General features: G+C 32.8%; 1 protein-coding gene across 1 annotated transcript in view; it reads left to right on the top strand.

The window, feature by feature from the left end:
* LOC129224784 (proto-oncogene tyrosine-protein kinase receptor Ret-like) overlaps positions 1-17,758 on the top strand; it is a 46,960-nt gene extending 29,202 nt beyond the window's left edge. The window contains exons 9-17 of the mRNA XM_054859332.1: positions 1,191-1,338; positions 3,230-3,337; positions 4,225-4,388; positions 5,244-5,366; positions 7,444-7,514; positions 9,003-9,043; positions 10,832-10,928; positions 11,722-11,821; positions 17,675-17,758. Of these exons, the coding sequence (XP_054715307.1) occupies positions 1,191-1,338; positions 3,230-3,337; positions 4,225-4,388; positions 5,244-5,366; positions 7,444-7,514; positions 9,003-9,043; positions 10,832-10,928; positions 11,722-11,821; positions 17,675-17,758 (936 nt within the window). The remainder of the gene's footprint in view (positions 1-1,190; positions 1,339-3,229; positions 3,338-4,224; positions 4,389-5,243; positions 5,367-7,443; positions 7,515-9,002; positions 9,044-10,831; positions 10,929-11,721; positions 11,822-17,674) is intronic.
* The last annotated feature ends 7,510 nt before the right edge of the window (positions 17,759-25,268 follow it).

Below are 25,268 nucleotides of genomic sequence, written 5' to 3'. Positions count from 1 at the left end.
TGCCGGTTGGTATCGCAAAAGCAGCTAAAAAAGTTGGCCTTCCCTGGTTGAAAACTGCATTGCTCGGGGACAATTGACAGCTGCCCTGCGCGATGACTGTAAAATTAGCAACAAACACTCTCGGCATAATCAAAGAAGTATTTTGTAGGAGATGCAAAAGGAAGGGGCATGTGTCAGTGTTCAAAAAATGTTCTTAATAAATTTTTAAAAGTATTTAAAAAATGTGCAAATGCCACGAAATGGTACCTTTATCTAATTAATAAGGGAAACATTTTAGGAGTTAATTTTAGGAATTAAAACACTAAGATATCAGTTCCTGTAACTTTGACCATTTCTTAGCTAAAGGTGCCACTTCGTGGCATTTGCTTCAGAGCTGTTTGCAGTAGGGCTGGGCAATATACCGATACATCGTAATATATTGGTGTATATTTATTACCGCGGTAACGAGATTCAGATTTCAATCTGTCTGATATATCGAAGAACCGGACTTAATTAAGAACTAATTGAAATAACGACTTAAAAATACATATTCATTCGTAATTCTTTGTGCTTAATGAGTTTATCATGCCTGCCAATTCCTCTAGATTTCCTAGAAGTTTTACGGGCTTGTATGCCTTTTTTCGTTGACCTGATCACGAGCAAAATTTTCAAATATTTTCGAGCTTTGCAGAACAGAAAAATTGTATCTCGCCAATTTTGGTGATACGAGCGTTTTGTGGATCTGGAAAGCAGTACATATACTCATTCAGATACTCAGATAGAATCCAAAATAGACGCTCGTTCTGTTAGATGAATTCGATTCGATCAATTAAACAAGTAATTAAGCTACAAAAACAGTCACACAAGGTGTGTGATATGCGACGGAGTTCACATGTTGTGAACCAAAATTATACTAAAATCAAAAATATTATTAAAACATTGTTTACAGGTTTAAATATATATACTTTTGGTAAAATTAAAAGTCATTGTTAAATTAATTGTTCCTTAAAGATTTTACGGTAACAGGCGCGTGACAGAAAAGTTACACTTTTTGAAGAATGACCCATAAATGTCAGTTATTTTTACCGAAAATTTTCCGAAAATGTATATACAGTGTGCCATCAGTTTATTTATTTTTTAATGACTGATTTGTATAACGCTTGATGCAGTTATTTACTTTACGTCGAACTTATGTTTTCTAAACCGTTTAGAATGAAGACCCCTTGGAATTCCCAAGAGACCGACTGATTCTTGAAGAAATGATCGGAGAAGGGGAATTCGGCAAGGTGATGAAGGGGAAAGCAATGGGCATTGGTGGCGCTTCCGGAAACACTACAGTAGCTGTGAAGATGCTTAAAGGTAACTTAAGCTTCATAACAAGTAATATAATATAAAAGTTGTTGATTGTTGCAAAGTCTCCTGATAATCCACATCCAAAGTATCTCATAGACGCTGACAGCAGGACATTAGACAGGTGGATTTAACTAACATGTTCTACTCCTGAACCCTCGATTCCAAGTTCCATGCCTTAGCTACAGACGGCTCACATCCATAGAATATCGTCGCATCAGAGCAACAGCAGGATATCTTAGTGTTATTACTGAGATTAGATGTCCTATTGTTGCTTTAAGGTGACGATATATTTCTTGCTTTTGTTTATACATACATTCTCGCTATACATAAAATGTAAACTATCTTAAAATGAATCAGAAATTGATAAACACAAAAGAGATTTTGCCGTTGAAAATTTAGTTTGCTATTCAAACTGTAAGGACTTAAATATTTATTGAACACAATCTTGTTCATTTATAAAAAAAAATTCGGCTAGTTTCATTATAGGATATATTCCTAACTACTTGGACATTAATCAGTTGCATCCTTGTTCCTGATGGCCCATTTAACACCACATACATAAAACATTTTTAAAAACAAATAAGAGATTTAGATTTAATGATTTTATTTACATTATTTATAACACTACTGTATCTACTCTTTTTATTATTCAAAATAATATTTTTTAAATCACAAATGTGGGGACTAGCTGACGAGCCTCTTACCCAACTAAGGTAATGCACTAGTAGTGGCCACAGTTAAGCATATTTTATGTCTTTTTTAAACTGTGGGTCTACAATATTAATTCCAGTTTTTTAGCTCAATGAACGTATTATAGCCCAACTATTCCTAAATCGTCCCATTTTCTAAAAATGCCAGGATTTCAATTTTTTCAATTTTTTATCCATTTTTTCCCAAACTTCAAATTTAATCCAATAGTGGTCACTCCAAAATCTGAGATTTTCAGTAGTGGCCACATGCATGAGTCAGTAGTGGCCATCTGACATCCTTTCCTTAGAATTCACATTACTCACTTTAAATTCAAATAACTGATGGATAAAATTGATTTAATATGATAGTTACATTAAGTACCAATATAATTAATCACATTTTATTGTACATTTCTTTCTTCAAAGTACATACGTATTTAGGATAAAATAAAAACTTTTTAGTATAAAATTTGTATTTGTATTTTTTGTACGCTAATGTAAAAAATAAAGTAAAAGAAAATGAATGTACTCATATAAGTATTATACATATGAACTTTGGTAAGTATGAACTGAATAATTATCATCATTACGAAATCATCTTTACTAATAAAAAAGCTGAAAGTCTGTCTGTCTGAATAAAGTTAAATATTGCGGTATCCCAACCGGATGCTAATAAGTATCAATGTCATTTGCAAATATCTCATCATCGTTCAAGAACCATATGAAATATCACAAATGAAATAGCTCTAAATTCTCCGTGAACAACATTATATTTCATTACTTTACTTCTATCAATTACAGGTGTGTCCGTCATCGCAAAAGCGCTGGCATGTCCCGCAAGTACTATGGATCACCTCAAGAAAGACACCCCCTAAAAGGAAAAAAACCCTACTCCCCCACCCCTTCTCTATAAATGTCAATGACGCAGGCTGCACCATGACACCATTCCTCCTGCTGTGCATCTCTGCTTAATATCTACTAAATTATGAAGTATTTAAAGGGGGAAATTATGTAAAAAGTTGGAGTTCTTGAATCAAATCTTCCTCTAGGCTTAGTTGAGGGGGAAACTCAAAAACAACTGTGGTATGAAATTTAAGCAGAATAAATCCCAAAAGTAATGCTGAATTTTTACATACCGATACGTTATGAATTTCTGTCATTACTTAAATATAGTATATGATCATTTATCACTTATGTTTGCATTTCAGAAGACAGCTGTTCTAGTGACAAAAAGGACTTACTATCTGAGATGAACCTATTGAAAGATGTTTCACACCCTAATGTGATCCGTCTTCTTGGAGCCTGTACGAACGATGGTAAAATATTCATTATTTTAGTTAATTGTGTGTTTTCATGTTGTGTATCGTCGCCTCAGAGCAACAGTAAGACATTCAAACCTAAAAACAAAAGTACGATATCTTATTGTTGTTTTGAATAAATACCTTTGTGCGTAAAAAGTAAAGTAAGAAATAACAAGTGTATTTTCATTCTTAAGCTCATTTTCTTTTCTTTTTTTTTTTTTTTTTTTTGCATTGAAAAAGGCATTTCTTGTAACGACAAAACACGTATCTGCAGTAATCTGCAATTTGTGCTATTTTACGTTGTTATTTCTTATTTTCATCCAGACAACCTGGCCTCGATCTTCAGCTTCGGGCTAAAGGGAAAAAATCTGTAGGAAAACACATCAGGCGTCTGAAGTTGCATGAAACTGAGACGACTGAAGCCTATGCTGCTGTTAATATTTCATTGGTTGATCAGGCATTAGTTCCAGACAACTATAAAAGCCCATATCTCTAAGTTTTGTGCAGTTAGGAATGCAATATTTTTCTATAGGATCAGGATCGGATCTGCGTGCCCGCAGACCCCGTAGTGCGGGGGTGGAGACCTATTTAAGGGGCCCAACGGCCCAAGAAATTGAAAGAAAAACGAAAAAAAACTAGTACTAAGACTTATTAACGTTGCAAATATGCACTACTGGCCTCTGGGGAGGGGCCCTACAGATTTTATTGCAGGGGTGCCTAAAATTTATAGATCCAGGCCTGTATAGGATCAAAATTTTTAAGACCCACATTTATCTGTTTTACAGTCGTATTATTGACAAATCTGATTTTAGATGAATAAAAATTGATTTGAATGTTTTGTTTTCAACAGAATATGCAGTATCAGTACAATTCATTTTAATTATGTATCTCTTTTTTTACAGCCGGACCCCTTTATGTAATCGTTGAATACGCTGAACATGGTTCATTGATATTGTATTTGCGGCGCATGCGCGCTCGTTATCCTGAGGCCGGAGGGGACTTTCGAGAATTGCTATCCTTCGCATGGCAGGTCGCTCGAGGAATGCAATATCTCGCAGAAATGAAGGTAGAAATATGTAGACACAATATAAACTTCAAAGTCTTTAATTAATAAACTTCAAAATTAAAAATTTCTCAGTTAGAAGTTGTTTTCGAGCTTTCAATTAGTTTTCATCTCGAAACTATTTTAAATACAGGTTAATTCAAAAATAATGATAGTGTTTCATAAGGCTACAATTTGGTAATATCGCATTTAAAATTGTCTGACGGAGATTTATAATTTCGTTTAACGAAAATTAAGTTTTGTTCTTTAATTATATATATATATATATATATATATATATATATATATATATATATATATATATATATATATATATATATATATGACTCTAGGCTAACAGAAAAAGTTAGTTGACGCACTTACCTAAACCAAAAAAAAACTGAATTTTGAACTTTTTGGATTAAAAAAAATGAATGAAATAACCCTGCTAACATTAATGATGATTTCAGAGGCTTATTAACTTTTACATTTGACTAAAAAGAAAAATAAATTCCCTTAAAAGTGTATCTGTGCAATAATATTGTACAGATACACTTATTAACTTTTAGCGGTTTTCTAGTTTCAAGCTTACTCTAATTTATCTAAGTTTTAAGCGGAAACCTCGCAAATAAAACTATTTTTCAAGATTTCGCCTTGACTAAGAAATATTTTTGACTCCTTAAACGTTTGTTGCAACATCTATAGTTGAAATAAATTAGCTGTACTTCACTTTTAGTTTTATATTTTAATACATCTATAACCTTTGTTCAAAAAAGAAGAAATATTAATTTTTACTCTAAAACAAAAATTTGTAACCCTTTGACTTAACGTAACAAAAAATGTGATATTATTTAGTTACAATAACATTTTTCCCCCCAGATTGTTCATCGAGATTTGGCTGCGCGAAATATATTGGTAGCTTCAGGAAAAGTCATGAAGATCTCCGACTTCGGACTTAGTAGAGACGTTTATGAAAGAGAAACCTACCAAAAAAGATCAAAAGTATAATTCATTTTCAATACATTTTTTTCTCTCACATTACTTTATGAAATTTTGCAACATCAATTCATTTGCGGGGGGAAAAAAGAGTTCTATTTTGCAAAACAAAATGAGAAAATGCTAATACAACTTAAAAACTGCTTAAAAAGTTCATTCCCTGATAAATTTCGGCTCATTTTCCAGTTTGGCGATTAGGCCTGGCTAAATTTTATTTGATTTTTAATAAAATTGAATAAATTTAATTAAAATGCTCTAGTTTAATTCAATTAAAGTTCATTAAAAGAATAAAGAGCAATTTCTTTATTCTTTTAATAAACTTCATCATATGTGTTACATCCACATTAGTCTTGAAGGTACATAAATTAAATATTTTTGGAGATATTATGCAAACTAACAATAACAGCTTACCATAAAACGATGCTCCATTTTAACATTGTAAGTTTAACGAAGAAGTGAGCCAAAATATTTGTCCTCAGAATATAATACACTTAAAACGGGGTGTGAACGTAAAAGTAATAAATATCGTATTAAAAATTTAATTTTAGTAGTTCATAATGTATCGAAATATCTTATTGTTCCAAACACATTCAATTTTCTCTTTTACGCTTTTTTTAATCAAAGAAGCACAAAAAAAAAAAAAAAAAAAAAAAACCGACCTTAAAGAAAGCATTGCAAAGAAGTTTGAGCAAAGGTACTGCGAGAAGAGTTTTCTCTGCACTGACACTACACGAGTAGAGAAACAACATTTACAGCGTTCGGGATTTTTTTTTTTTTTTTTTTTTTTTCTTTAATTGAAAATTTGTGCGCAAAAATGGTTTAGCGACAAAATTTATCGCCAATTTGGCAAAAATTTGAAAACAATTTTGACGTGCAATAGTGGAACGTTTTGCTACTTTTAAAGTTCTACGGAAAGAAAACGAGCTTTTCAATTGCGCTGACCAAAAAAAAAAAATCTTTGAAGTACTCTTTTCACAAGCTTCCAGAATAAACTGTAAACCAAAACTTTTCAAAATCCTTGATGTCAAGGTTCAAATTATTAGTGATTAGATTCGAATGACCCTATTCCCGTCACTCGAATCTCTAATTTAAGCTTTCGTGAGAGAAACCGAAAATACAATGCTTTCTTTCTTCGTAAGAGTTAATTTAAATAGTGCATAGCCATTGAATAAAACCTTTTATGTCTGAAAAGCAGTGGCGGAAATTTGGGGAAGGGGGCAAACTCCCCCCCCCCCTTTCATGATTTATTTATTTATTTAATTTTCCAATTTAGAAACAAAAAATAATAATTGTTAAAAAAAAAGCAGAAATGTCAAAATTTTCAGAATATAATTTCTGTTTACGAAGCATTTTATAGCACAAGCAGAAACTTTTATTACTTGTATTCATTGTTTAGATATTAGTAAATTAATTGTTTTACTTAAAAACAAGCCATACTTGTTCGATGAAATTATTACCAAGTGTTAGTGATATCTCAAAATACTTTAGGGTAAATAATGTAAGTCTAGTTCATATCTAAGTGTTTCTTCGGGGGAAGTTATTGTGTACAAAATTTATCAAAATCTTAATAAAAACGTGAGTTAATTTGCAAGATTTACATCAATTACCACTCATCTGCTCTCAAAACCAGCCCTAGCAAAATTTTGTACTTCTCTTTCACTTTTTTTTTTTTTTTTTTTTTTTTGCTGCCACTAAAAGTCCTATGGCATTTAGTAGTCGTTTTTTTTTTTTTTTTGCCTCCCCCCTCCCCACTTTTCAGTCTCAATCGCCGCCTCTGCTGAAGAGGCATCACAACGGATAAATACTGACAAATTTATTTTTATTTATCTAAACAAAATAATGAAAAGGCTTCGTTCATCGTTATGGAAAATTCTTGTGATCAATCAAGCTCATCTATACTAGCTATCATTATCATATATTCTACTTTTTAAATTTTACCAAAAAATTTTGCCAACAAAAAGCTTTCAAAACATAATAAATAAATATATATAAATATATATATATATATATATATATATATATATATATATATATATATATATATATATTCAGAGTACTTACATTTTATTTAAATTTTACACAGGGAAGAGTTCCAGTAAAATGGATGGCGTTGGAATCTTTACAGGATCATTTGTATACTGCTAAAAGTGATGTGTGAGTAAATAGACTGTGTCTAATTTTACCTCATTTATCAATCACTTTTTTAAAATTTAGCAATTACTGTGTCACCCAAGAATATTTCGAGTTCAGTGAATAATAATAAAGAATGAAGCTGTTAAGATCCAGGGGTTCCCCTCCCCTCCAAGTTCAATGCGCAAATTCGTCCACCCCCCTCAAAAAAAATATCTACCCTCTTTCCCATTTTTATTTTTTATTTTTAGCTCTCTTTTTTAATTTGCAAATTTAAAAAAAAAAAAATATTTTTATTTATTTATTTACTTTTTTATTATTATTTACTATTATTATTATTTTATTAGATAGGTTCTAACTTTTAACGACATACATACACGCACACACACACACACACACACACACAAACTAAATGAATAAATGAAATAAAATATTAACAGAATAAAATAAAATAAATAATTTAAACTAAAAATAAATCAATAAATAATTTAAATAAAAAAATTTTAAAAATCCCCCCAAAACATTTTTATACATAATCCCCCTCCCCCAGTGGGAACTTCTGTTAAGAACTGAGAATAGCTTCATTTCTTTGAACTCAATTGAATATTATTGACTTTAAAAAAAACCAAGCGTGTTCCAAATCAATATTAGTATTACAAAAAGAATATTTCGAAGCAAATTAAATACATTTGATACAGTGAGAAGCAAAAGTATGTAAGTGACAAAGTTAAAAATTTGGAGATAACCAGTACAAATGATAGAATCTCTCCTCTACTTTGGTGCGAGAAACAGCACATACTGTTGTACAGGTGCTATTGTACAGCATGATTTAGAAAAATGTTTTGATGATAGCATACCTAGGATCTAAACTTTGAACGCGATTTATTCGTAACTTCAAATTGTCCACCTATATCCCTCTGTTTCTCACTGCCTCATTTCTTAAAACTTGAATAAAGAACTCAAATATATAATAACTACCGCAATGTAAAGCCCAATATGTTTACAAAAAATAACATTAATATATTTTACCATCATGTAAACAGTGAAAAAAGATTCTCTCAAACAATCAGAAGTTCAAACCAATTTTGTTTTTAAGTCACACAAATAAGCATGATTGAAAATGCTATGTTTATTGCTTGTAGTACATTTACATTATCTTATCTTTTAAGAGGAATAACATTTCCCTTGCCTGCATCTTTAACCAAAACTGGCTTACGAGCAGGTGTTTGACAAATCCCCAAAGAAAAAAGAATAAAAAATTATACAAAATAACCGATACGTAAAAAAATTCTCTCTTGCAGCGAAAAACGTGCTATTTAGCTTTAACAGTTGGCAGCACCAAAATAAATTGATCAGCGTTCTTTTTTATTTTTATGTTTTCATTGCGTCGAGTTACTATCGAGTTATACTATTTTTGCCCTTGCTTATAATCAATTATTCTGGAATCAAGATTTGTAATGATTCTCTATAATTTAACCAAAAGGGAGAAGTTTAATCTTTACTTTTTTTCAGGTGGTCATTTGGTATACTGCTCTGGGAAATTATTACACTGGGTAAGAATGTAAGATCTTGGAATATCTTTGTTTCACTTGCTCTGTTTTTAACTTTTAAAATAATCCATTTGTCAATTTCTTTAATAATAACGAACTGTGTTGCACATTCTAGTACCTCGCAAATAAGTTGTGTCAAGAAACGCAATTTCGACAAACAAAAAAATAAAACAAACGTTAAGCAAAAGAAAAAAGTGTGTAAAATTTCTCATTCCCGTGTTACAAAAAAAAGGGAAATTTATGACTCAAAACAATTTTTACCTTTTTGGATCATTCCAAAAATTTAGTCACTGTTATAAAAAAGCGTAAACATTCTGTTTCACAAATGCGATGCCAACTAAGGATTTATTTAAGAACAAACACACACGTACATCCATTTTTTGCCTGTTAATGTAAAAGAACGAAGAAAAAATCAAGAAAAAAGGTTTCAGGCATTTTTAAAGTAACTGCTAAAAACGAAAATGAAATTAAAATACTCAACCAAAACCAATTTCTAGAATTTCATGAAAACGAGTCAAGCTTTAGTCTTCGCAATATGTTTTATATCAATTCAAGTAAATCTCATAAGTTTAAATATTTTTTATCCACATTATTAAAAACTGATCTTATTATTAACTCTTCATGCTATTTATTACTCGCAGCATTATGTTCAATAATGCTCCTTATTATTCTGATTCTATTACCATTGTTATAGAAACAAAGAATATTATAAATCGAGCAAGAGCCCATGAGTACCAGACCTACGTCATACTATAAAGGCCGAAAAATTTTCTGTGTAAGCACATCACAGCAAGTAAGAAAGGTTCGCTATTATTTTAGGTGATTCGCGTTGGCTTTGGCAGGAAACAGGTAGCAAAAGTTGCGTCATAAACTGAGTCATTGCATGTCAAGTGACCTCGTCGTCTCCACCCTACCATCTAAAATTTGAACGAAATTTTATAGAGTTTCGCGCGGAAATGCCTTTGAAACTCACCCATACAAATTTTCAGCTTCCAAGAGGATATAGGATTAATTAAAAAAGGGGGGGAGGGGGCTCGAAAATGGCGGATCGGTTTTGTGAAACGAATTGCCATGTTTACGCTGATCCCCACCTGGAAACCATTTTATAGAGCCCACTTCTTTTTTTTTTTTTTTTTTAAATTGAGGCATCCTAGATAATTATGATTTGTGTCTTGGAAGCTAAACATTTGCATTGGTTAGTTTCAAAGGCACGTCTGCAGCTCTCTAGTACGTCCTTCAAATAGGAGATGATTGAATGGGGGCCACCAGATCATGTGACATGGAATGAATCGACAATGTTTACCCTTTTGCAGCAATTTTATGCACCTTTGCTACCTGGTTCCTGCCAAAGCCAGGGCGAATCACCTGAAATAATAGCAAACCTTTCTTACCTGCTGTGATGTCCTTACGCAGAAAAATATTAGGCTTTTATAATATGATGTAGATCTGGCACTCATGGGCTCTCGCGCTAAAATTTTTAAATGTTTCATTAACAATTCAGGTAGTTCAGCTGCATCAATGAAAAAAATTACGAAATCTTATCTTGGAAATTCCCCTCCAGGTTAAACTATTATTTATACTAATATCAAAAGGTTTTTCATGTGTACATAGCAGGAACTGTAAAGGTTTCTATATTCAGTATTATAATGATTAGACATTTTGTGCACCCATTGTAAAAAAAAAGTAATTTAGAAACAAATTAACAAAATGAACAAGCATGCTGTTCTTATATAAAATCAATACTTTTGCCCTAGTTTAAATTTATGTAAAGTAAATTTTCTCTTTTGATAGGTGGCTGCCCATACCCAGGTGTTTCAACTGAACAACTGTTTTCCTCGTTAAAAAGCGGTTATAGAATGTCAAGGCCTGATGATTGCCCAATTCCTTTGTAAGTCTTTAGTTTCAGCTTTATTATTCAAATCTTAAATTATATATTACACCTTTCTGCAAATTTAATTGAGCAAAGGAAAATCTGTCCAGCCACTACAAGTAAGCACCGAACTGTTAATTCATACTTTTACCACCTAGGGTTTATAGTTACGAAATCCCGATCCCGAATCCCGCGGGATACCGCATGGCATGTATATGGTATTGGCCGGTATTGAGTTAAAAAAACTGATAAGTTAGGAGTAATCTTTTTCATAAGTATTTTTCTTTATAATTATATAAAATGTTTATAAATATTTTTATTTTTATTTATTTATTTATTTATTTTGAATTTACTTTTTATGATTTTTTTTTCTACTAGGGAATTATTTCGTGGTAAAAACCTAAAGCAAAATTCGGTATTTTTCATTAAGTTTTCTTCTTAAAGAAAAGCACATTCTCCTCTAAGTTACATTTTGAAAATTTGCCTCCGTTAGGACTCCCTTCCCCCTTCTTTGGACAGTGGGGGTGTTTGAGCAACTCGTTGCTGAGGTCCTTCGAAAAAAATGAGTTGATTCGCATCCGAATGTATCCTCAAAGATATTTTAAGGGGGAGGACATGTCGATAGATCCCCAATTTCTGCATCTCTCCGCTTTTTCGTTTTTTAGTATTTTTTTTAAAAATTCAATTTATTTAAGGTCATTATTTAATTTTCTTAAAACCCAATAACCCTTCCTTCAAGTATTTTAACTTCAGCTACTAGTTTTAGTGCGACGTGCTGAGACTTTGCCGATAATATATCTTTAAATGACAGGTACCACCTGATGACGCAATGTTGGAGGGAGAAACCACAAGATCGACCTCACTTTAAAGAACTTGTGGCTAAGATCGATGTTATTCTGCGAGATTCTCAAGTATGTACACAAATTTTTCATTCATTTATGTATCTATTTATTTACTAGAAAATTGCCAGTCACTGGTGAAAATTGCTTCTACATTTAAACGAAGCAATTGCCTGTGTGGTGATATTTTGATGGTTGAAATTTTAACCCTAACTCCAGTGGATTAACGCTAAACTCTAGTCTTCATTGTTGACCACTTTTTCGTTTCTTTATTCCCCTGAAATGATAATCTAAGTAAAACAGTTAAGTTACCGGATCCAGTTCAAACTTGCCAAAATAAAGTATTTCCCTGCACGTCAAACAGTAAAAACATAGTATCAAATTATCATGCCGTTGTACGAGTTCCATTGTTGGTGACGTCAGGAGCGCTACTCGATCAATGAATTCACTATTATATAGGGTAACACCCCCAGTAATTGGCAGGTCACCAGTGATTGGCACTTGAACAAAAATGTACTAAAATAAGATTAATTAGAAGGCTATATACCAACTGAACGTACATTTATTTTAAAGATTACAACTTCAGTTCATGTTACTAAATGGTAGCAGTGCATAGAAAAGAGAAAAAATTGTGGCTTGTATCAAATCAGCCATTTTTGTTGCAAAAGCTTCTTTTCTGGCTTAAAGGAAGCAAACGCATCAATCCATTCATTAAAATCTGACTTAAAATATATTTTAAATTTTGGCTGTCAAAAGTTTTGCTTAGTTGAAAGGTGTTACTTTGAGAGGGTGGATTTATATTTCTGTTCCTTTTTTGATCCTTGAAGTAATGATGGATGCCATTTAGTGGTGGTTCGGTTTTGCTAGTCTCCAGTAATTGGCACATGTGCCTATAAACACTAATGTGTTGTGCAATGTGTCACTAGTTTGATTTTTGATACTTTTGCAGCAACTATATTAAATGGGTTCTACTATTGATTTGAATCATACAGAATATATTAAGAGAAGCAATAAAAAATAAATATGTTTGGCCATCAGTCAGATAATTCAACAGTAAAGGATTATTTCATTTTTTATGGTCCTTTAGAATCATCGGAATAATGTTCCTTTTTCTGTGGAACCAGCTATAATTCGTAAAATCAAAAGTGCATACCAACTAATGAAACAGCAATAATCTCAATATTTTTTTTCTATACAACACTCCAAATTTATTTTTATTTCTCTAAAATACATTTTCAACACGTCAAGATGTTCACTTTAACATTAATTTATGTAAAATTACCTACTTTAAATTAACATTAATTATGTTTCTTATGGTCATAAACTTTGTATGTAATTTAAAAGTGAAAAAAAAAGTAATTTTAAAGTTCTAGTAACATGTACCAATTACTGGATCACAAAATATCATACACCGGGGTTGCAGGTGCCAATTACTGGTGATTTTGGTAACTTTTTATACATGTAATTTTACAAAGATATCAATTCAAATATTTTTTTTTCTTTTAGTGAACTAAATAGATGCACAGATGTGCATTCTTTGATACAAATATATTTGCAAGTGAATTTTTTTTCCTAAGTAATAAAAACGGAGGTAAGTTGAAAGGACAAACTCTAAAAGTGCCAATTACTTGGGTCGTTACCCTATATGAGGATGCTCAGTTATGTGTTCGATAATTCCTGTGCACAGCAATTTAGAAGTATGACATTTTGATTTTCAAAACAATCTTTCTTTGACAATATTATTATGATTTTTAAAACACAATTTCTAAGAAATTGTTGATTGTTTTTCAATACGCGTTGAACATGCTAAGCAATTTTCTCTTTAAAAAAAACTCTTATGATCTTCAGCATAGCAGCTTTTTATATTCACTAGACTGTATGTTGTTCTCCTAGGCTTTTTGATCTCTGGTTAGTTAATGTTGCGATCACATAATCAACAAAGATTTATATAACACCACCAAAAAAGGCTGCTCATGGTATTAAAGCTTAAATACATATTACGCACCTTGTTTTCCGTTAAAAAAAAAGGTTTAAAAAACCACTTCAGCCAAAATTAGTACTCTACCCTACGTTACATTAAATGGGGGTTTTGTTACAAGACCAGGAGCCTGTCATCTCCTGATACAGCACCCTCAAAAATATTGATATAAAATAGGAGCTTGGAGAGCTTTCTGAACACGACAAACTCATTAGCGACAAAGGGAATCTCCGACTGACAGTCATCGAACCAGCGACACTCCAGTGGCGAGGCCAAAGCCTTATGGGTCAGACAATTACGGCCAAATTACAGATAGTAAACGGCCAGTAATCCAGCGTCATGTGGCAACGCATAATAATCCTAAGACTGTAATCCAAGCATTCAGATTTTAAGCAAACGCTCGTTCGATTTCAACGGCATTTTTGGCGTCACATGCGCATGCTCTAGTCACCGTTACCATGTTTCAGCCTTAGAGCAGGAATTAAAATGGAGGGAGCAAGTCCAATCACTGGCTTAGCAAAAATTGACCCAAAGACCCCCAAGTCACGTGACTCAACAACGACGAATGGATTGCACGTTTTGCGTGAAACAAGCGAAAGAAACCCGATTTCTTCCAATGCTTTGCTTTAAAATCTATCACATGACATGGGCTCTTGGTTTCATGAATGAAAAAGTCTTCACTCTCTCCATTTTATCTCTTCTCAATGGTTTCAGCAGCACGTGTGTGCAATAGAGAGCAAGAGAGTTCGGGGTGGCCAGAATCATTTAAATGGAGTAGGGTTCACTTAAAACCCGAGATTTAAATATACACAAAACGATACGAAACTTTTCAAGGTTTTCTGTGAGGTATACTAGTTTGAATTGCTGCCTGTTATCCATGCAAGTATGCTCGATCCTAAGGCATATTGTCTAGCATGCGAAGAATCTAAGCATATTTTCTCTACCCGTTATTGCAACACGTTACAATACTAAAGCTTCCGCTAAATAACAGCGAGTTGAGAAAAATTTACTTCAAAACTTCAAGTTTTTTACTTTACCTCAGTGAGTTAACTTGATCACAGGTTAGCATTGAGGTTCACTACATCCTTATCCTAAATGAATATTTATTTAAAAAGAAAGTACATAATTTTTTAATGTAAAAGTTTTTAATCTTGATTTTTTTAGCACTACTTGCCTTTGAGAGAAGAGGAATGCCCACCGCCTTGCAAAAAATTAAGAGGCAGAGGTAAAATTTTAATTGTTTAATCTACACTGTAAAAAAAATTCGGAAACGTTTCTGAGTATATCGTGCAGCTGCGGTTCATGAAATTTTCAAAAATGTTTCTGAGTATTTCGGAATTCTCTTTCTATAATGTCCGGAAACGTGTCTGAGTATTTCGGAATCCTCTTTCTGTAATGTCCAGAAACGTGTCTGAGTATTTCGGAATCCTCTTTCTATAATTTCCAGAAATGTTTCTGAGTATTTTGGAATCCTCTTTCTGTAATTTTCAGAAACGTTTCTGAGTATTTCGGAATCCTCTTTCCGTAATTTCCAGAAATGTTTCTGAGTATTCTGTGCAGCAGTGGTTCATGAAAGTTTCGAAAACGTTTCCGAGTATTTCGGAATTCTCCAAACAATTTTCAAAAACGTTTCTGAGAATTTCGGAATCCTTTTTCCGTGATTTTTTCTAAAAAATAATTCTTTACTATAGTATTGCATGCCATATCAGTTTCAATTCTTTCATATCTAAGAGCAATGAAACAAGCAATTTTAGAATCATTCGAGGATTTTTTTTTCTGAATTTCTAATGACAAATAGCATGGTTAACAGCATAACATATGCACAGTTATAAATTTTTGAAAATTTATGAAATAATATAGTAGTTTCATTCATAATCACAAAATCGTCGGGGGAGGGAAGGGGAGTACTTTCTCAAAAGTGGGATTGTTTGTTAAACAATATTAAACTTCAGTTTTTCTCTCAATATTTTCAAGACAAAATTATCAACATTTTGTATTTTTAATGCAGAACTTAAAAACGTATCTTGTATCAAACTTGATAGCTTTTATTTTCGGATAAAATTTGACAGAACTTACCTACACTTTGCGTTCCGAAATTCGTTCACGTCAAGTAAATTTCTTTGACGAACAAAGTGTACCGAAAAGTACTAACAGAGAAATTGATGAATTTAAATATGACACCAAAGTCCCCCTGCTGGAACCATTCGGGTTTATTCTTCTGTTCTTGCCCTTTTCCAGTTTATCACAAATATAGATACTTAATCAAAATAGGTTACTGATTTTATTTTTAGAGTGTGCGCAAAATGCATTATATATTTTATTTATTAAAACATTGAACTCTATTACATGATTATTCCACTTCATATATACGAGAGTCCCCCCCCCCACACCATAAGCGTGATGGTGCACCCATAAAATGATATAAAGCGCCCCCCACCTTAAAAAAAGCAACCCCTTGAAAATGTCAATGGCACAGTCTCTCACCATATGTGCATTGCATATTAATAACATAGTATTTTAAAACTGATCACTTTTAAAACGATGACATGAAATAATATTACTTTTTATTTCAGCATGTAAATGCAGCTGTTCCATTTTTGCCACTGACTCATTCCTCCTGACTGTCCTACATTAAATTAGTATATCCACGAAGGAAATGTTATTTTGGAACTAATGTCAAGGAATTTTTTTATTGTTAACCACATTTAACAAAATGAATAAGCAGATGAATTAATTTCATAACTATGTTCTTACTAATAGATAACATGGTCATTTTCTAATGGTATAAATATTTTTAAATGAATGAATAAATTATAATAAAAAAAGATAAATTATACCGGCACATTTTTTGTGAAGCATATTACAATACTAGAAAATATTTGCATTACCATATTTTTCTAATGAATTAAACAATTGATTTTTTTTTTTCTTTTTGAACCAAAATGTATGTACATCCAAGTATTTCGAAATAACTTTTCTGTGATTGCTTCTCAAATATAAATCTTACTTCTTTTGCGTAATTAATCAGTTTCAGTTGGTTACAACAAATAGTACACCGCACACATAGGTATATGTAGGATAACTTTAAATTAATTCGATAAACCCAAAAACAGTTACAATTGGAGCCTCATCAAATGCAAATCAACAAAAATATAAATGTATATAACATGTTTTAAAATAATCATTAATACTTACAAGTGAACATAAGCGGAAGAAAATCTAAGTACCTCCATTACAACTGAATAAGTAATCCAAAGGGTTTCGTTTCATTAAGTATAAACACGGGTGTTGAAACTATTCACGCTTGAACACACAATATATATCTAATTATGGTCGCATTGGAAATTGTAAAGAAGCAAATGGTTATTAACTAACTTAATAGCTGCGTACATCGTCTAAAAAATCAAGGGCAGTCCAAAATGCAAAGGCGTAAAATTAGTTTCGACACATTTTACTTCTCTCTAGACATGAAATAACAAGCAATCCAATGCTAAACAGTTGCTGACTGCAGCAACCATAGATAAGAAAAAAAGAAGTTCTCGTTATTTCCGACTCATTGGCACCTGTGTTGGAAGGATGAAATAGGTTTCGAAGCGTTGCGTCATCACTTCCTTCTAGATATCTTGAAATAACAAAAAGCTTTCTGAATATTGAGGAGTTCGCTATTGGATGAAGGATTCCTACTATTTCGGAAACGTTTCCGATACATCCAGAAACGTTTCCGAAATTTGTTACAGTGTAGTTGCAGTAGAGTTTGCTTGAGTTTACGGTCCCACTCCCCGCCCCACCCCTCCCTACCCTACTCAAAAAAAAAAAAAGATTTTTGTTCTCAATTTTAAAGGTTTACAATTCTTCATCTCTTTATTAAATTTGATTATCCTTTGACTTCTTTTCCAAAAGTTTTTTTTTTTAAGTACCAGTTTCATTGAACCTAATGATTTTTTTAGATCGAAATTCCAGATCAAACTTTCGCAAACCAAATTCGGCACTTGCTTCTGTTTAAAACATCGCTTCAGCAAATCGTGACTTAGTTAACGAACCACCATACGGCCTATCGAACCTTTACCAGTTCGGCAGGCTTCAAATAGGCATCAAAAACTTTAAAAGACATGGTAAACATATTTTTGTGTAGGTTCATCATGTGCAACTATCGTTGGAAAGAAATTGCTTTTGTGTTTATAGGGCATCGTTAATAGTAACAATAGGTTTGTTTCCTTCAGTAAAAAGTACTACTTTTTGTCACTGAAATTGATAGAATAAGCACAAAAAATAACATGGAGCAAGAAAAAACTTTCATTTTCCCAACGTTTAATTTTTAATTAATTTTTTAGAATGTTCGATTTTGAAAATAAAGCTTGGTCTTTATGACGTTACAAATGATGTACTTAGTCGCATCTGTCTACCGTGTTTCCACGTGATGGTGATCAAAAAGCTAATTAAATATTGCGCTCTACGCTTTCTATCAACCATATCATTGTCAACACATGTGAGTAAAGAAGCGAATTAAGTATTGGGATCTGTGAATGGTATCAGTGAATGGCACTTCATCATTTGTGACGTTATCGGCAGAAGCGTAAACAATGAAATCGCACCGACTAAAGTAAAAAAAAATTAATATTTAACTTAGTCAAATTATTTTAAAAAGGATGAGATCCCATGTTTTTAGTCATGCATGCTCTTTCAGAAAAAAAAATATTTTCTAAAATTTCGGAAACGACCCCACTGTCATAAAGAAATGCACTGATAAATGATGCTTGCCTTATAATCAAGTCATGTAATTACACTGTTAAGTATTTAGGAAAATTTTCAGATGACTATTACGGTAAAACGGAGTGTTTACAGTACAGAAAAATTTTACCGTAAATTGTAAGGGAAAAAGCAAGCGATTGAAGCGCAAATTTGTACACCACGTGACTTGTGGTACGAACGAATATATTTTTCAATCCCCGTTCTCCTCCCGCCTCCCACTTGTTATCGTGAATAGCAAAGTGGCTGTCGAATCCCCACGGCCCGGGTTCGGGCCCAAGTGCGTGCATCATTTTACTCAGTACTGTTGACCACAGCGTTTTTGTTTCTTTCTACCGTAAAATTTTAGTGTTAATAGAATTTTACGGTAAAACTTACTGGCAACATGGATGGCAGTAAATTTTACCGTAAAATATCTGGAAAATTTTTAACAGCGTACTGATGAAACGAAGCTTCAGTAAAGTGCCCCCCCTCCTTCCCCCCAGTTTCACAGAGGAATGTGTCATCTGTCGCCATTTTCATGATCTGTAACTATTCGATCATCAGACTTTAATTCATCTGAATTTTGGCTCTGGGGGTAGTTGAACCATTCCGTAAGTCATGATAAGAAAACAATTTTGTCTGGTTTCAAAAGACAGCTTTTCACGACACATTCGTGGCAAGCATTTCTTAGAACACACTGCAGCAAACGGTAGAACAAGCTATCTTAAAAATATGTATTTTAGCTATTGTAAATGAAAGTTAATTGCGTAATTCAGTAAAAAAAAACTTCCTGACGGCAAAATTTTGAACTATTTATCCATTCATTCAAACGAATTCTATTCTGTTTATAATGTTTTTGCACAAAACTTTGGGAGCAATAGTTTTGTCTGTGTACATCTTTAAAGTAGGACCGATAAATTATAGCTACTTTGTTAAGTGGTCCGGAAGTGTGGACGTGCCCCAATCCCCCCTCATTGTTTTTAACGTTACGTTAGTTTAGGTTGAATGTTTGTTTTATGTATAGTTCTAGAAATCTTGAGAGTCATTAAATCGGTAGAGCATCATACATGTCATTACACACCTGAGTTCAGCTTCATGTTCTCGCGGATGTTTTGCTGGGGTTCAGGAATGTTTTACTGCCGTGCTAAGTGCAAAAGTGCTATCTGCAGCTGAGTTCAAAATGAGAATTTCCCATTTAAAGTTGTGTGCCTCAATGTTTTTTAATTCAGATGAAACTGTTTCCGAATTTTTAAAAATTTCTCAATGACAAAAGACCATAGGACAATGCATTTGGGTAAAATATGTAACAAAGAACCACTGGTAACAATAACTCAATTTCGACAAAAAGTGCAGATACGACTTTGTGCTTAGCACGGCAGTATACCGCAACATGACGCAGAATACAGCTGTGTTACGACGTGTATGATATTCTACAGATTTTAATGACTCTTTAGGCGTCAAGAACTGCGTATAAAACAAATATTCAACCGTAACTAACGCAAAGTTGAAAATAAAAGGGGGCATACCACTTCCAAACCACTCTGTGCAATAATTCAAACAATGAAAACTCACCTCGTATATCTTTTGCAGAAGAAGCATCTGTGATGACGCAACTGACCTTCCCCAAAGTGCACGTAGTTGCAAAGGGTCCGTACGAAAACCGGTGTCTCCTTTCGCCTACAGAATTCAGCGTGTGATAGAGAACTGAATCGGATGGCTATTGGAATCAAAATATTCAATGTACAAAAGTTGAATACGAGAAAATGATATTGAGTAATATAAAACTGTTATTTAATGTAAATAATGTACATCTTCAAATGTGTGCTTAATGCAATATGCTTTCAAGAACAGTTGTTATACATTTAATTATGAAAGTGCTAAAGAAAGAACTGATACATTTTTTAAATATAGTAATGGCCTTCTAGCACATTCAAAAACAGTACAGCTATTGTGGTAGCTGTGAGTAACAATTTCTTTACCTAAAATTGCTATAAATATAATAATAAAATAAATCTCTAATATAAATCAGAATTTGCCTGGTCAGTGCTAATTCTGTATTAGCTACCAGTTTGTTTGGCACTCTAGGCTTCCTTAAAAGGTTTTCCACCTCCAGCTCAGTCGCTCCTATGCCGGACTGATGAGTGCTAATAAGCACGAAACTGCTGTCCTCGGCTGGAATTGACTGAGCTGACGGTGTATTTCATAGGCCCCTCTCATGTTTTGAAAGTTTTGCACTTTTTTTTTGGGGGGGGGGGGGGGTATGCAACGGAAGTAATACTCGAAAGCTATTGTATAGTTAGTTACCTCAAAAGAAAAAGTAATCATCATTAATTCCGTTTAGAATGAGTTTTTAAACTGGCTCAAAGCTGTCTCATTTAATGTAACTTTGGACGACGTTAAAGACGAAATCAAAAATAAAGTCTTCTAATAAAAGTAGTGTAACTGAAATGAAGCTAGGTAAAATTTCCAAACATTTAAAAACTCGCCCTTTGTATTTTCCAACAGCACAAAATTTCTATCATTTATAATACTGCAAAGATTATTACAATGGACGGAGGAACACATTCAACAATTTCAAAAATAGCTTCCAAACTTTCTTACATGATGTATTTGTAATTGACTGAACAATATTACCTTTTTTGCTGTGAAATAAAGAGAAGGAAACTTTTTTCATAACCTTGCTGGGAGAGTACAGTACTGAAATTCTTAATTTTATTATTATTTATTTACTTATTTTTTAAGGCACATACACAAAAAACTTGAGGCGTGAAAAGTTAACTGGCCACTGCTAAAATTACCCTAAACGCTGTACACTTTATAGTACTTTTGATGCAAACCGATGCACTGTTAAATAGCACATGTCTCGTCTTCCCTCCTCCACTTGAGACGGGGAAAACGTAACGTTTTTGTCGCATAAATTTTAAAATTTCAGGCTAAATCTGCTTATAGCTAACAGACAAAATACTATCGCATTGCGCATGAATCTATCTAGAAATCCTGTATTTTCAGCAATAATAATACTAAAAGCAAATAATTATAACAATGACTTACTTTTATATTTCAGTGATGATATTTATTTTTTAGTCATAAATTATTTTATCTGTGTTTATTTTAGCAAATACATTGATCAGTGGTATAGCAATGGGGTTGTTTCCTTCAGTCAAAAGTACTACTTTTTGTCACTGAAATTGATAGAATGAGTAAAAAAAAATAACATGGACCCAGAAAATACTTTCATTTTCCCAACAGTTATTTTTTAATTAATTTTTTTAAATGTCCGATTTTGAAAACAAGGCGTGGTCTTTATGACGTCACAAATGATGCAATTTGGTGTATCATTCTACCACGTTTCCACGTTATGATAATCAAGAAGCGAATTAAATATTGCGCTCTACGCTTGCTATCAACCATATCGTTGCCAATACACGTGAGTAAAGATGCGAAATAAATATTTTTCTCCGTGAATGGCAACACTGAATGGCATATCATCATTTGCGATGTCACACGACAGAAACGTAAACAATGAAAGCGCACCGATTCAAGCAATTTTTTAAAAATATTAAACTTGAACAAAATATTTAAAAAATGGTCAGGTCCTATATTTTTAAGCATGTTCTTTCAGAAAAAAAATACTTTTAAAATTTTGGAAACAACCCCATTGATTGGATTAAGAAAATTTAGGTAATACGAGTACGATAAAAAACGAAAACATATACTTAAAGAACAATTATATAGATAAATAACAATCGTTGCTGACAAAAAATGTCAAGATTTGACATTTTGCTACCCTAACTTGATGAAACGCAAAAGGACAGTGTTGTATTGAAAGGTATATTTTCGGTATACCACGTATATCTCTGATGTGTCGAAAAAATACCATATACACTCTGCTTTTTAGCGAATTTGATACTCAATATTTTATTTTGGTGATTCTTTAAAAATATAAACTTAAAAAAATGTAACGCCTAGCAATATATGATAGGCATAAATGCCTGTTTTCTAAGTTAATTTTCATCATTTATTTTTCATCACTCACGTATTAGAAATTTATATATTATATTTTATGAACAAATATGTATCTTGCCTGCTATATGGGATGTATTTTCAGAAAACTAAAAATTCCTAATACTTATTTTTTAGTTTTAAATAAGTTTTACGTCATCTTTTCTCCAAAGTTTCCGCGTATACCCTCTAATCTTTTAATTTACTCTACTACTTTTACTACGACCGCAGGGGAAAGGCGCCTTCCAGCATGATTACAACGGTTGTTCCCATTATTTCAGAACTAAAAATCAGTTTTTAGCTTAAGATTATCTCAACTTTAAGAAGCATTTTTTTACAATGAAATCGATTGCTATTCAAACTACATGTGTACACTGTAAGAAAATTCCGAAACGAACCAAAAACAAGTATATTTGAGAAAACGTTTTCTGAATTGTTACAAATTGAACGAATGCTGACTTCTCACTGCTGTAAAAAAATGTTTTTAGCTACCAGTGTAAAGATACTGAGCGTCTACATTAAATATTTCCCCTTGAGCTCAGTTACGGCTTGTCTAGGCTGACTAGGCACCAAGTGAGACGAAAGTCAATCTCTGGATACTGCATATTTGCAAGAATCGGCGCCGAATTTGATATTCGGTACTGGCTTGCAATTCTGCCTTAGCTTTGGAAATATTTGCTGTAATGCTCTAGAATCTTCCCGGCAAATCAGGAAAGTGCCAAGTCGTTACTCTTACCAAATCTAAGTTTTATTTAAAGGTTCCTGATTTATTGTAAGAACGTGGTTAGTTTTTATTGGTAAGGCTTGTGATTTTTTTTTTTAACATTCCAGGTTCATATCGGGAATGTCACTGACTTTTAGCAGGAAATATTCCGTTTTATTGGAAAAAATCAAGCATATTAGGTGCAAGTTATTTTCAAGGAACGTTCCTGGTTTTTATACACTGTGCATTAATAAAGTGCATACAAAGCTTGTAAAGTCGATTATTATACAACATTAGCAAAAGATAATTCTTTAAAATACTTCTGAACCGTTTGAAGAGGGGATGAATTTCTGTGGCTTTCGTTACAAACGAGAACTCTGAATTGTGCTCTTCATGCGCTTAACGACTGTGCAATTTATTAAAAACGCACACTTTAGACTAGCCATGAAAATGTTTTTTCATAAGTAATACAGTGAAACCCCGATTTAACGTTTCTCAAGGGACGGGGGTAAAAAAAGGGGGGGGAGTACATAACTGCAAAATTTGTTATTGGATCCGATGAAAAAACGTTAAATGCGGGAAAAACGTAGATTCGAGGGACATAAAATCGAAGTTTCACTAACAATATTCCTCAATGTTCTTGTCCTTTTTGCAATGTAATTGTCATCTTCCATTGAATTTGTAGTAAGCTCTTCATTATGTGATTATAACTTATTTTTCCTTTTGGCATTTTACTAGTGAAAAAATGCCTGTATGTTTAAACATGTGAAAAGTTCTTCGTTTTGATTAAAAGTTAAAAATTCTTTTTACTTTTACTCGAAATATTTTTGTAATATGTAATTAATATGAATAAAAAAGCCGTGTATAAATGCTTTCAAGGCTTGTAAACAGAATCCTATTCAATATAAAAACAATAAACACACCCGGCTTAGAATAACAGAAGTTCGTTTAGAGCTACTTATTTTTTTGTTACTTGATTTCAAACTGACGAAATGTCTTCCAACATTCCTGTTAACCATTATGTACATTGAAAAGTGAAACATTGTCGTTTTGGCAAAAGATTTTTTTTTTAACCAACGTTATTGAAAAGAAAACTTTTTTTTATTTGGAAAAATATACTGAATATTTTTTGAAATTTTGCTTTTTTAAGTATTGGTCCTTTTTCTATTCATGTCAGCCTTTTTTCTCTTTTGCCTTTTTTTTTTTTTTCTTTTTGAGCAAAAGCCGTAAATGATATTCTTTTGATTACATTTTTCTATGCTTATGATGCAAACTCCTCTGATTGACGGGCCGTTGCAAGCATGTCCCTCCTCTTAGGTGGTGACGCTTATATCTCTCAGAATCGACTCCATTTATACCTGACTCTCTCGACATAACTTAATCCTCTTAGCACAAAAAGAGCATCCATCCCAAAATATTCAGCATTCCAGCCCCTGGCTTTCATTTGAGTTTAGACGTCTTGAATTCAAATTATGTTTTTTACAATCACGATTACGATAGGAGGCGTTTGTAGAAACAAGAAATCAATTGAGTAGGGCCTATCGCAATTCATGATGCGAAAAAACATAATTTGAATTCAAGACGTCAAATTTCAAATAAATGCCAGTTACTGGATTCTAGATAGGGTTTTTTTTCTTTTAATTTCCCCTGTGTGTTTTTCGCTGTTAGACTTTGTCCCCAATTATTTTGTTTTCCCATGGAAAATGAAACAATGAACGGAAATGAATTTGAGTTAAAGTTACTAAAGTATAAACAACTTAAGCAGTAAGTTACAGCCCTTAAACCAGGTCTAAGACAGAACTGCATGCAATATACCATACAGCACGGTTGTGCTATCCAGAGAATGCAGTTTCGTTTTTATTAGAACTTTTCAGTCTCGAACAGTGAATTACCGAGAAGGAGATAGATGTTATCTCATTGAAGCTGAGAGCGCCATCAATATGGTAGCATAAGTAAATTCATCTCGCCCGTGAGTGTCCGCAGCATGGTGCGGATCGAACTGCGGAGTTAGATCTACAACCAGTTCATTTCACGATTTTGTACCAGCTTGTTGGAGCTCTAAACTTCAAAGAGATAACATCTGCCTCCAGCTTGGTTATTCTCTATTC

Source organism: Uloborus diversus, chromosome 6 (genome assembly GCF_026930045.1).
Source record: "Uloborus diversus isolate 005 chromosome 6, Udiv.v.3.1, whole genome shotgun sequence".
Lineage (NCBI taxonomy): Eukaryota > Metazoa > Arthropoda > Arachnida > Araneae > Uloboridae > Uloborus > Uloborus diversus.
This window is presented reverse-complemented; position numbering and strand designations above follow the sequence as displayed.